This window comes from Danio rerio, chromosome 4 (genome assembly GCF_049306965.1).
Source record: "Danio rerio strain Tuebingen ecotype United States chromosome 4, GRCz12tu, whole genome shotgun sequence".
In the NCBI taxonomy this organism is placed as follows: Eukaryota; Metazoa; Chordata; class Actinopteri; order Cypriniformes; family Danionidae; genus Danio; species Danio rerio.
The window spans coordinates 41291509-41305000 of record NC_133179.1 but is presented as its reverse complement, the minus strand read 5'-3'; the positions used below and the strand labels follow the sequence as shown (position 1 = coordinate 41305000).

The following is a 13492-nucleotide window of genomic DNA, read 5'->3' as shown; positions in this document are numbered from 1 at the left end:
AATGAACAAATGCTTTAAACGTTTTAAAACCTATAATAAACAAAATATATGCACAACAATCTGTCTAGGTCGATGTCCTCAGCAGTAATGGAGCACGTTTAAACAAATGTTATTGTAAGTAAATATTTAAACCATTATGATAAATAGAGTTAAAAAGACCTTTTTGAATGAAAAGTTTTATTGAGATGGGTTGTTGGTGATTGTAGATTGAAAATTTAGATTTTGGAATTTAAGGCACCGCAGAAACCCTGTTTAAAAGCAATAGCCCCGGTAATTAGCTATTATAATGATGTCATTCTAACTCAGATACTATCTGTGAGAACTAGTAACAACTACTAGAAACAAGTTTGAACCCATAAAGAAGTTGATGAAAAAATTGTGATCAACGTGACATATGCAAATGAAAAGTAAAAGTCAACACTATCACCGTAATAGCAGATATCTTCTATGAGAATACTGTAGGTCAAATATCGTCAGCTCATTTGAACTTTAATTTATTGTTTTTGTTTATTTTATATAGCGCCAGTGCTCAAGGACGCTTTACCAACAGCAGGAGAACAAGAAAAACAATAACCTTAAAAAGGAAGAGAAAATGGGAGACTAATAATACATAAAATAATAACAAAAGACACGAGAACAAGTGACAAAAGAAACTCATTCCTGTCTTTCAATGACTGCTTTTGTGCGTTTAGGAGAACTAGGCAGCACACTCAGGGCTGCAAGATGGATTTAATTTAGTAGCCTATTCTTAATATTAAAATATAACAGTATGAAAACCAACCTGTTTGTTCCTGCAGATCTTCCTGTTTGACTGTGAATGTCTCTTTAATCTTCACATCTTCACTCTCCTCTTTAATAAACGCCATCTTTACAATAGTGTGGAGATCAGTCGCTTCAGCAGGAGTTTTTCTCTCTGTGTTTGGACACTTAATCCAGTTCAAAATGAACAAAACAATGAACAGAAACAAAATAATTTCTCTTCAACACTTGCTTCAATGGTTTCTTTATTTGAGAGTATTTAACAAAAAGAAATCAGGTGAAACATTTAATTAAAACACTTATTATACACTTTTCGGTTGTTTTATTCAAACAACAGCCATCAGTTACTGAGAATAAAATAGTACTACTAAAATACTAAAATAGTTGTATAAAGGGTTAAAATAGTATTTCCAACAGCAGGAACATAATATAGCATCGTATAAAAAACTTAAAACTTTAGAAGTTTAACTTTAAATCAGTTTATATCTGTAAACGTTTTAAAACAAACCTTTCTCCAGTTGAATCACAGCGACGAAGCGGCGCTGCCTGATGACGTCACGCGCCACGGCAAAATAAAAGTCTTTTTTGTTTAACTTTTTTGCCACTATCTGTTGCAGTCATGACTTATTGATACATTTCTCCCATGGTTTTCACTTTACACTTTGTCTGCTCTCTCTCTCACAAACCTTAAATCTAAACATTTTCTTAACTTTTTTTAATCCACTTTGTAATGACTTGTATGTCTACAACACTTTCTATTAATATCTGATTCCAAATCTCATCCTCATAATTATGACCTCTTCTATTTCTACAACTTCATAGGCCTATATAGGGTTTCTTTTTTTCACATGCATTGTTGTCTCTTATTATCTGTGTTCCACGTTTCCTGCCATTCTTTAGCAATATCTGTAGTAATATTAATTTACCTTTACTTACATAAGCATTAAAGGGGTAGTTCACATAAAAATTACAATTCTGTCATTTACTCATCCTCTACTAATTTCAAAACTGTTTCTGCTGAATGCAAATAAAGAGAATACAGGGGCAAAAAACAGCCACTGTATGGTTCAACAGTTCCTGTGGACTTGTGGACTGGGGGAAACCAGAGCACCTGGAGGAAACTCATGCGAACATGGGGAGAACACACAAACAAAAATGTCAACTGACCCAGCTGAGGCTCAAACCAACGACCTTCTTGCTGTGAGGCGATCAGTGCTACCTACTGCACCACTGTGATGCCTCACATGTATAATTATTTGAGGTATTAAACTGGTATTGGTGAAGAACTTCGCTTACAAATAGTTGTTAATTTTAAAATGTGTGAAAAGACACCATTCAGATGTAGCGACTGTATTGATCAGGGCAATCAAGCATGTATTGTTATAGACACTATGCTTATTTTTCTTAAGAGATGTTAGGCAGGTCCTGTTCATGTAATATGTTCATGTAATAGTCTATCAAGTTGGTATTGGCATGAACAGCTATACCTGTTAACGGGTTTCTTATATGTTAAACGGTCCTATTCAGTTAATGATCAGGCAGCTATTAATAAAGATGACCGCACTCATTGATGATTCTTTTATTTAAATGACTATGTGACGCAGATATTTAAAATTCATTGTTGCAAACAAGTTACAGGAGTAAGTACAGTTGTTGTTGTATGTGATGTCCACCACTGTAATTACACCATAGTGAAACAGAAGTCTGAGAAATGCTGTAGTTGGTGTAGGTGGAGCAGGTTAATCATGTTAAAAGTTATGCATTGTGTAGATATGAAAGTGAACTCTTGTCATTGAATTATTCTGAATAAACTGCCTATACAATACATTTACTAGTGATGTAATTATTTTCTAATTATAAATATTTAGATGCATCACAGTATGTGATCGCTTTACTTTGTTAAAAGGAAAAGGTTTTGTCAGAGTATCTTATATATGCTTCTGTGAATGTCTATGCATATTTGTGTGCACAAACACAAGTAATAAATAGAGAGAAAAACATCTTTAATACATAACAGGTGAATAAGAGGCTTTCGGGAAAGCTGAGCTGCTCACACATGTTCTGTTCAACTAAAAAAAAAAGGAAAGAAAACAAAACTGGCACAGAAACAAGTTACATTTTGATAGTTACAATTTATAAACATAAAGTGTTTACAGTCTTCCAGAAGCCAGTAATGAGCAGCATGTGCTTTAAGATAAATAAAGGAGTCTAAACTCACATAAAGAACAAGTTCAGTAATAAATAAATGACTAAAACTCTGCTAATAGTTAGCTTATGTCAATATATTGACTGAACTTAACACAAATAAAACCTCAATGTGAAGTTTATAAATTGTTCCTTTCAACAAATGATAATATATCACAGTATAATAGTATACATCTTCTATAACTATTATATAAGTGACTGTAGTTGTGTGTATTGAGACATCGGTATGGATTGAGTTTTCAATGCTCATTTGCATCTTTACACAAAGACTTCAGCCAAGAGACTCTGAGAAGCTTCTGCAAAAACAACACATAACTCTTGCATTACCTTTTAACCAGGCTTGGGAAAAAAATTTTAAATGTGTTTCAAATCAAAATACCTCAACATACCTGTATCAACATTAACTACAAAATGCAGCAGCCACAATAAAAAAAAGCTTCAATTAATAGTCCTATAAAACAACAGCAACAAAACAAATGAAGATGGCTAAAGTCAACTTATTTTCCCAATACAACATTATTTCTCTGTAAAAACTGGTTTGTAAAGCAACTGAACCTCTCATCATCCACAGTAATGTGTCTCCCAGACCCAGACGTCGGCTCTGCATCAGTTAACCACCAGAGGCCGACAAAGCACTTCATAAGCACTTTATCTCTCATTCCCATAAAAAGAATCCGGCAACAAATTTGGTTTAGAATAAGTCTTCGCGTGCATAATAAATTAAACAAACGCGACATACATGTTTATTGCGTCGGTCGGTCCAGCTTTAAATATCCTTCATTAATGCATTAAAACTGACCCAAATGCATACAATATATGATTTCAATTCATTATAATATAATTTTATTTTTAATAATGAAAACTTTTTTCCCTCGGTGTAAACTGCTGTTTGCTTTTTTTATTGTGGCTTTTTCTAAAACATTTTTTCCCAGTGCAAGTTAAAATCAAGTTCTGTATTTCGGCTGTTTAAGGTCTCACTTTGCATTGAACTTTTAACTTTTTACATTCAGAGATGTTGTTTATGTTCACACAGCTACATTACACATCAACTAAAGTTTAAAATGTGATATTGCAGTGGACCACCCATTTAACTATAAAATGCAGCAGCCAAAATAAAAAAGCTTCCATCAAAAGTCAACTTATTTTCCCAATACATCTTTATTTCTCTTTAAAGCTATGGTTCGTATAGCTGCTAAACTTCCCATCCTCTGCAGTAATGTGTTTTGAGTCTTCACTGTTGTCCACTGCTCATTTGCATCTTTATACCAGCATTAATGGGGGCCAATTGAGTATTAACCAATCACATGCCAGATCAAGTAGGTCAGCAGGGTTGTATCTATATATTCTGCGTTCTTAACAGAAACTTCATTGGCTTATTTAGCTATAAGAGAACAACTTTGGAGGACAAACTACGATTGTTGATTCCTACACTGAGATTATTACCAACAACAACATACAAAAAAAAAAAAAAAAAAAAAAAACGACTGAGGCCATTTCTCATCCCACTTCTTCATTGAAGACTGGAAAGGTGAGTTGCACATTCTGAATTTACACTCAAATAATATCTGAATGCTGACATTATAAAATGTAAAATCTAAACATGTGCATGCATTGTTCAACAGTGTATTAAGTTTTTCAGTCATTTTAAAAGCTTCTTTACAACTATTTAGTTATGTGTTTGTTTGTTTGGTTTGGTTATAAATATTGATTTTATCCTGACAAATGGACTGTAGCCCAAATAAGTTTCAACCTATTACGTATATAAATTTATATAAAAATTTGATGTTTCCCCATTCATTACAAATACAAAACAAAAAGCAGATAAATTATAAAGTGGAAAATGAGGGAGAAATGTATCGATAAGTCATGACTCAAAATTAAGAGTGAGTAGGGGGAAAAAGCTAAACAAAAAAAGACTTTTATTGTGGCATGGTGGTGTGACGTCATAAGGCGGCGCCGCTCTCACACTGTGATTCAACTGGAGAAAGGTTTGTTTTAAAGCTTGTACACAGATGTAAACCAACTGATTAAAATTTCAGGTTGTTCGTTTAATGTTAGATGAACCTGCTGTTGACAATAATATTTTAACCCTTTATACAAAGAACTACTATTTTACTCACTGTAAGGTCTATTGTTTGAATTAGATAAGATAAACTTTTGTTTGTCCCGAGAGGAAATTCTTGTCTTGTGCAAATAAGTGCTACAACGTTGCTGTGCAGACAATAAGATAAATCAAACAAACTAAACAATTAAGAACATACCTAAAAAAAGATTGAATAAAGCAACAGTAAAGTGTGTGATAAGTGTTTTAGTGAAGGTTTAATTTATTAAATAGCATGATGTCACTCTGTTCCAAGTATACATCAATAAAATTTCTAGAGTTCTAGTTTACATCGGCTGATTTGTGGCTTTTGTTGCTTGCTCAGACTTACATAATTTCTGTTTGTTAATGACTAATATAAAGAAACTGTTGAAGCAAGTGTTGAAATTATCTTGTTTTTGTTCAGTGTTTTATTTATTTTAAACAGGACATTTTTTTATTGTTTTGTTCGTTTTAAACAGGATAAAGTGTCCAAACGCAGAGAAAAACTCCTGCTGAAGTGACTGATCTCCACACTGTTATAAAGATGGCGTTTATTAAAGAGGAGAGTGAAGATGTGAAGATTGAAGAAACATTCACAGTCAAACAGGAAGATCTGCAGGAACAAACAGGTTGGTTTTCATTCTCAAACACCAACTCAGTCATTTGATCCTCATTCAGATATATTTTAATTATAAGAATACTAAATTAAATCCATCTTGCAGCCCTGAGTGTGCTGCCTAGTTCTCCTAAATGCACATAAGCACTCATTGAAAGACAGGAATCAGTTTCTTTCGTCACTTGTTCTCGTGTCTTTTGTTATTATTTTATGTATTATTAGTCTCCCATTTTCTCTACCTTCTTAAGGTTATTGCTTTTTCTTGTTCTACTACTGTTTGTAAAGCTTCCTTGAACACTGGCTCTATATAAAATAAACAAAAACCATAAATTAAAAGCGTTTAACTGAGCTGACGATATTTGACCTTCAGTATTCTCACAGTGTTGCAGTGATAGTGTTAGCTTAGTACTTTCCACTTGCATATGTCCCATTGATCCCAATTCCCCCTTTTTAATTAACCTCATGGGATTAAACTTGTTTCTAGTTGTTACTAGTTCTCACAGATAGTATCTGAATTAGAATTACATATTATCACAATAACCAGGGCTATTGTGTTTAAACAGGGTTTCCACAGAGTCTTAAAATGTCTTAAATTTCAAAATCAAATTTTTAGGCCTTAAAAGTCTTAAATTTACTAAAATTGTGTTGTAGGTCTTTAATCTTTTTTAAACAAATGTTCATTTTCCTTTGTTCATATTGTGTTAACCAGTCTGGCCAAAACCTATACAATCACCAACAATCCATCTCAATAAAACTTTAAACTTTTTTTTATTCAAAAAGGTCATTTTAAGTCTATTTATCATAATGGATTAAGTATTTTCCTTACAATATCATTTGTTTAAACGTGCTCCATGTATTTACTGCTGAGGACATCGACCTGGACAGATTGTTGTGCATAGATTTAATTTGTTATAGTTTTTAAAACATTTGTAAATTTTTTTTTTATTTTAAAGAAAGTTTATTTTGGAAAAAACGTGTGTGGATACAAGTAGAGCTTGCTTTTTTACACATTTAAAATCTTTTACTAAGAAATATCCAAAATAATAATATAATATTTTTTTTATTATAATATATTTTTTGATAGGACAAATACAAAATCTGGGCCATTTGAAAAATTCTTTAGTCTTTTATGAGTCTAAAATTTCATTCATAATGGTCATAAAAGTCTTAAATTTAACTTAGTGAAACCTGCAGAGACCCTGGTTTAAGGTATGTCAGAAAACATGGATGCCCCAATTTTAAACACGCTGAATGAAATTGACACTAAAATAATTAATCATTATAAAACATTGTACAGTATTCTGAACTATATGATGTGATGGGACGACGTGAGACAAAACAAACAAATAATAGTGGAAAAATAACGTTTAGCAATACCAGTGGTGGATTTAGGCATGGGTAATGTGGGCGATCGCCCAGGGTGGGATTTTCCTGGGGGCGGCAAAAAAAAATGTCCCCTAGTGAAAGCATTTAGATACAATTACTTTATGCAAATGTATTCATTAAGAGTGGCAATCTCAAAATAAAGACATTAGGGGCCATTTACATTTGGCATTTTTTGCACGTGCGAGTTTGTTATTCTCAATGTGCAACTGAAACATCGCTTGTGAAAGCAAACTGATGCATGCGTACAGAAAACCAGCAACTCACACATGCTCCTGTGTGAATCCCGGTTGTTTGCATGCACGCCGAAAAAATAAGCGTCGCTCATGCGCCATGAAACTGAATTAACAGCCTTTTGTGCAGAAGTGTCAGCACACAGCGAGTTTTGCATAGTTTATGTAAAGTGTATGTAATTTAACGATGGTGTTACGTTCACTAAGCATGGCTATAAAGCAGAAAGGAGGGATAAAGAGTCAGGGAGGTAGGACAGGTCTAAAGGTCTAAGACAAAAGATAATTTGGTTACACTTTACAATAACTACACACTATAAACCATTTATTATGCATTAGCAAATACTGAATTCATTATTTGTTTAGCATTATCTGTTTAGCATTAACTCTAAATTAATAAGTGTTATTAAACAGTTTTTAACTGCAGCTACATATGCTGTATTCCTGACTTACAACCACATTTATAATGTGCTTAATAATTGTACTTTCATACTTTGTTAAGGATTAATTTCCTATTACTAAATTAAGTTTGGGGAGAGAATCACAATGTTTATGAAAAGTCGGGGATTGAAGCGCAATGTTCATCATAAGTGGGGGCAGAGCGGGCCAGAATCACGATGGCAGCAGGTCAGATGATTGTAAGACCAAGGGGAAATGTCCCTATGTCTCCCTATGGCCAGTTCGCCCTTGAGTTATACTATTTTCTATTGTGTATTATTCCTGGTCATTTCTCCAATAATTGTAAGTTCTAAAACAATAACATATAAGATCAGGTCACTGCTATGATATGATTGACAATTTATGTATGTCACTGTTTGTCATTGTGCTGTTTATTCTGAGAGCTGAGGCTGAGTATTTGTAGAGCTTTTAACTCTTGAAATGATTAACTCCGCGTCATTCTAACACTGGATAAACAGAATCCTGTGTTATCTGTAATCTCCTTTCACACTGCTCATGCTATACCTGGTGTTCATTAATAGACGTTTCACATTCGCAAACCCCGGGTTAACATTTTTATTTGTATATTTATGTTGTCAATGTCCCTGACTGGACAAACAGCAGGTCATCTTTTTAGATGGCATTTCTGCATCTTGTCGGGTTAATAATATCTGCAAATTAGGAGAAATACTAGCCTTTTAGAAAGAAGCTATTATTATACCAATACCTAAACCAGGAAAAGATCATTCAACTAATTATCGTCCAACAGCACTTACCAGTTGCCTTTGCAAAACAATGGAACGAATGATTAATGATCGATTGGTGTGGATTTAAAAAAAACAAGATTAATAAATATCAGTGTGGGTTTAGAAGAGGGAAAAGTACTCTTTGCCATCTTATACGATTAGAATCTTTTGTACGAGCAGGTTTTATTAAAAAAGAACACATACAAGCAGTTTTTTTTTTTTATCTGGAAAAGGCCTTTGACACTACCAGGAGGTATGGTATTTTAAAAGATTTACACGAGATGGGTGTTTGAGGAAATTTGCCTAATTTTATTGCAAATTTTTATTATTCAATAGAGTTTTTCGTGTGCGTATGAAAACTATATTATCTGAATATATGAGCATATATAGCATATATGAGAATCAGGAGTGCCCCAAGAAAGTATACTATCAGTAACACTATTTAATATTAAAATTAATAATATTGTAAATGTTAATGGGAATAATATATTTCGTAGTTTATATGTAGATGATTTATGTATTTGTTATAAAGGGAAAATATGTATACAATCAAGAGACAAATTTAAATATGTATAAATAAAATATATGGCTGGTCAGTTTTAAATGGTTTTAATTTTTCTAAGTCAAAAACTGTATGCATGCATTTTTGTTTTTTAAGATCTATGCATTTAGATCAGGAGCTTTTTTAGATAGAGAAACTATACAAGTTGTGAAAAAGGTAAAGTTCCTAGGAATGAGTTTTGACAATAAGCAGTGTTTTATTCCTCATATTAAAGTATTATGAAATAGATGTTTTAAAACAATCAATGTATGAACTTAATCTTAAAAAGGTAAAATAAATAAATAAATTAGGACCTCTGTAATGAAATCCAAGTCTTTGTATAAATGTGTACACGTTAATGGACCAAACACAATATGATCTGATTTATTTTACATTTAATTTGCACCAAAATTACAGTGTGTGTAGCCAATGTTTCCTGTGTCTTCTCACTTTTCAGCTTTTGATGAGATTTTTTAAGACTTAATAAAAACTGTTTTATTTATTTATTTCAGACTTAATTGAAGTGAATGAGGGGAGTAAAGAGGAGGAACATCGTGTCAAAATTGAGGAAAAAAACTATTTACAGACTGATGGTATTTTGAAAAGGAGAGACAAGAACCATTTCATCTGCACTCAGTGTGAAAAGAGTTTTGGAAGAAAAGACGATCTTAAGTTTCACATGATGATCCACGCTGGAGAGAAACCGTTTACATGCACTCAGTGTGGGAAGAGTTTCAGCCAATCATCATCCCTTAATCAACACATGAGGACCCACACTGGAGAGAAACCATTCACATGCACTCAGTGTGGGAAGAGTTTCAGCCAATCATCATCCCTTAATCTACACATGAGGATCCACACTGGAGAGAAACCATTCACATGCACTCAGTGTGGGAAGAGTTTCAGCCAATCATCATCCCTTAATCTACACGTGAGGATCCACACTGGAGAGAAACCATTCACATGCCCTCACTGTGGGAAGAGTTTCAACCAATCATCACACCTTAACTGTCACATGAAAATACACACTGGAGAGAAACCATTCACTTGCCCTCAGTGTGGGAAGAGTTTCAGCCAATCATCAAACCTTAACTGTCACATGACAATCCACACTGGACAGAAACCATTCACATGCACTCAGTGTGGAAAGAGTTTTACCTGCTCATCACGCCTTCATCAACACATGAGGATTCACACTGGAGAGAAACCATTCACATGCACTCAGTGTGGAAAGAGTTTTACCTGCTCATCACGCCTTCATCAACACATGAGGATTCACACTGGAGAGAAACCATTCTCATGCACTCAGTGTGGGAAGAGTTTCAGCCAATCATCACACCTTAATCAACACATCATGAGCCACACTGGAGAGAAACCATTCATGTCTAATCATCTTGTTTAATCCCGCCCCTTTTCGCAGTGGCGTACAACAGAATTTCGCATACTCAATAGTGATGGGAAGTTCGTATCATTTTATTTACTGATCGAGATGAACAAATCTTTTTTCGAGTCATTTCGTTCATTTGGTTCAATTTGCCAAAATATTATTAAAATGTTACGAATTGCTTCCAAACACATCTACAACTAGCCCAGAAGGTTGATCACACGACAAATAAGTCATAAATAGAATACTATAAGAATGAGAAAATAATAATTCAATGTTTACCTGCTCTTTTGTCTATAGGTATTGTTGTCTGTTTGCTCAGCTCACCTCTTCATGTATTCAAATGTCAGTGGTGCGTTCACGTTACAATGACAGTCACATATAATTTTAACCAATGTACCCAGTCTGAGCCGATAGAAGCCATGATAATTAGTTCACCTTTCGAGTCTTCTGGTTCTTGAGTCGTTCGTTCATCACATGACAGAATAACTCAAACCGGAGCACTTGAGAGTTGAATAGATCAATTCTTTTTTTTTTGGCTCTAAACGCATATGATTGGCCGGTGATGAACGAATGACTCAAACCCGAGGACTCGAGAGGTGAACAGATCAATTCTTTTTCTGGCTCTAAATGCATATGATTGGCATATAAATGCATATGTTAGGCTGTAGTCTTTCATGTGGTGAACGAACGACTCGATAGAGGACTCGAAAAATGAACTAATCTTGTCTCGCACTACACATCGTGCACATGAGCAAATTAATGAATCTTTTAGTTAATCCGAGTCATTCGTTAATTTTGTCACATAACATGAAAGAAAGCATAAGAGATGAGTTATTTAATAAATCAAATAGTCTTTGTGAATAGTTTTGTAACATATGATGCTGCCAGCATTAGACACTTAAACACTGTTTATTTGTTGTTTATTGTTTTATTATTATTATTATTATTTTACCAAAAAATCTTTCATAAATAATTTTCAGATTACTTTATAAATCACAACAATAAAATAAGCAAAAGAAAAACAAAATAGTGCACATCAAGCTAGGCTTTTTAATAAATAAAAACAAACAAGCTTAAAATTAAATAACACGTTTGTGCCATAAAATCTTTATATGAAATATGACAACTCTTCCCAGTAGATGTTTTTATGAAACAGCAATTTAAGTGAAAGATATTATAAATAAAAAACAAAAGCCACAGGGCCTAATGAGCTTAACAACTTGACTTGTGAATAGAACAGTGCATTTAAAAAAAATAAATAAAATTAAATAAGCTTTAAAACAACATTGTGTGGCTTTACTTGTTGGACTTGGCTTAAGGTTTGTTAGCATTTAATAACACAAGCTCTGAACCTTTGATAGGCTGAGTCTGTTTCTTTTGTCATTAGTTGTTGTCGCAGGATAAAAGATGCTAAATGAGTAAATGCAAATGCAAACTTTCTTTATACAAATATTAGACCAATACATAAAGTCTGCATAGAAAAACATTATTAAACAAAAAATGGGGTATAAATGAACAAATTACAAATCACTTGTAATTGTAGAATTTAATTAATCTATCCCCTAGCTTAGTGTTTGTTTTCTGATAGCAAGCCAGCAAATAGACAAATCAATATATATATATACTAGATATAAACCACATATCCACTAGAAAAAAAGTAACAATAACTTAGTGACAATATGACAGAAATTTTTTATTTCTTAGAAAATGCTTTTTAGGTACACATTGTTTGATGATTTTATGAAAAATTTAAAATATGATTATATGATGCAACAAAAATTCAGTTTTACATAAATATTTTTGACTGAGGTTCTCGTTGCAGAGTACAGTGGAACTACAGTTTAAGATCAGAAATGCACATAATAGTGTAAGGATGGCTATATCTCTCCATAATATTAAAATCTGCAAACTGTTATGGAACTCCACACGAGACAAGAGCATGAGAATGATCAGGCACTAAAACAATAATCTTTCCAATGTGAGAAGAAGATCCAGGGGCGCCTCCAAGGGGTGGCCAGGGGTGGCCACGGCCACCCCTCGGTAAACTCTGGCCACCCTTGTGGCCACCCCTTTGGCCACCCTAATATAATTTTGCGGTTGACATTATTGATTGAAATGAACTTATAAATTCCCAATATTTAGATAAATAAATAAATACATAAATAAATAAAATGCAGTCACTAAATTATTGTTGGTGTTACTGACGTAGCTCTCCCCCTCTGGTTCAATGCTGGTGAAAGCAAACTGACGCATGTGCGCGGAAAACCATTCCCGCGCGCCTCACGCACTCCTGTGTGAATCCCGGTTGGTTGTTTGCATGCACGCCGACATAATAGGCACCGCTCATGCGCCGTGAAACGGAGTAAAAGCCTTTTGTGCAGAAGTGTCGGCACGCAGCGAGTTTTGAAAGTCGTTTAAAGTTTATACAATATAATGATGATGATGATGATGATAATGATGTTACTTTCACTAAGCATGCCTTTAAAGCAGAAAGGAGGGATAATGAGTCAGGGAGGTAAGACTTCATAACATGATTTCTCAGCCATGATCTGGTCTAAGACCACAGATAATTCTATAATACAGTACATTTTTTGTATTCTTTAGAATTGTCATAATTCATTTTCATGCAAAAGGTTTCTTAAGTGATGTTGGCATATCACTCCAGTTGTTGTTTTCCAGTAATATTTAGGACTGATTTCTGTTGTTTATTTAGAATAATAATTGTATATTAATATTAATTGTATTTATTTAGAATAAATATAAATAAATTGTTATATTTATTGAATAACAAATCTAACAATTCAAGAGAGGTGGGGGTGTATAGGGTGGTTCGCCCAGGGTGTCATTTAAACTAGAACCACCACTACCCTCCCCGATCGTCCTTGACAGCACGCACACACCTTCAATAGACAGCAATGGCTATTTAATATTTACCTTAAGCTACAGTATATCAATAGAAGAAGCTGCATTAATAAAATGGTTCAAAAAGCAATATGGATAAATAATATTATTAGGTATAGTGAGTGTGTATAGTAATGCCTTTTGTTCAGTTTGTTCATTTGTTTGGGTAATTAATAAACTCATTATTCTTTCATTCATTTTCT

General features: G+C 33.6%; 1 protein-coding gene and 1 long non-coding RNA gene across 3 annotated transcripts in view; one reads left to right on the top strand and one right to left on the bottom strand.

Moving 5' to 3' along the window:
* LOC141381734 (uncharacterized) overlaps positions 1–1307 on the bottom strand; it is a 16534-nt gene extending 15227 nt beyond the window's left edge. Inside the window, exons 1-2 of the long non-coding RNA XR_012402380.1 lie at positions 1268–1307; positions 782–926 (exon numbers count right to left, since the gene is read on the bottom strand). This is a non-coding gene — a long non-coding RNA (uncharacterized lncRNA). The remainder of the gene's footprint in view (positions 1–781; positions 927–1267) is intronic.
* Positions 1308–4331: 3024 nt separating this feature from the next.
* LOC137490937 (uncharacterized) lies at positions 4332–11298 on the top strand. 2 transcript variants are annotated; one of them, XM_073947887.1, is made up of 3 exons: positions 4332–4492; positions 5527–5676; positions 9514–11298. In XM_073947887.1, exons 2-3 carry the CDS (start codon positions 5592–5594, stop codon positions 10401–10403), a joined length of 975 nt encoding a protein of 324 aa, XP_073803988.1. In that variant the 5' UTR covers positions 4332–4492; positions 5527–5591; the 3' UTR covers positions 10404–11298. The 2 variants fall into 2 exon arrangements, with proteins under 2 accessions (XP_073803988.1, XP_068076051.1); XM_068219950.2 differs by lacking the exon at positions 4332–4492 and adding an exon at positions 4899–4952.
* Positions 11299–13492: the final 2194 nt, after the last annotated feature.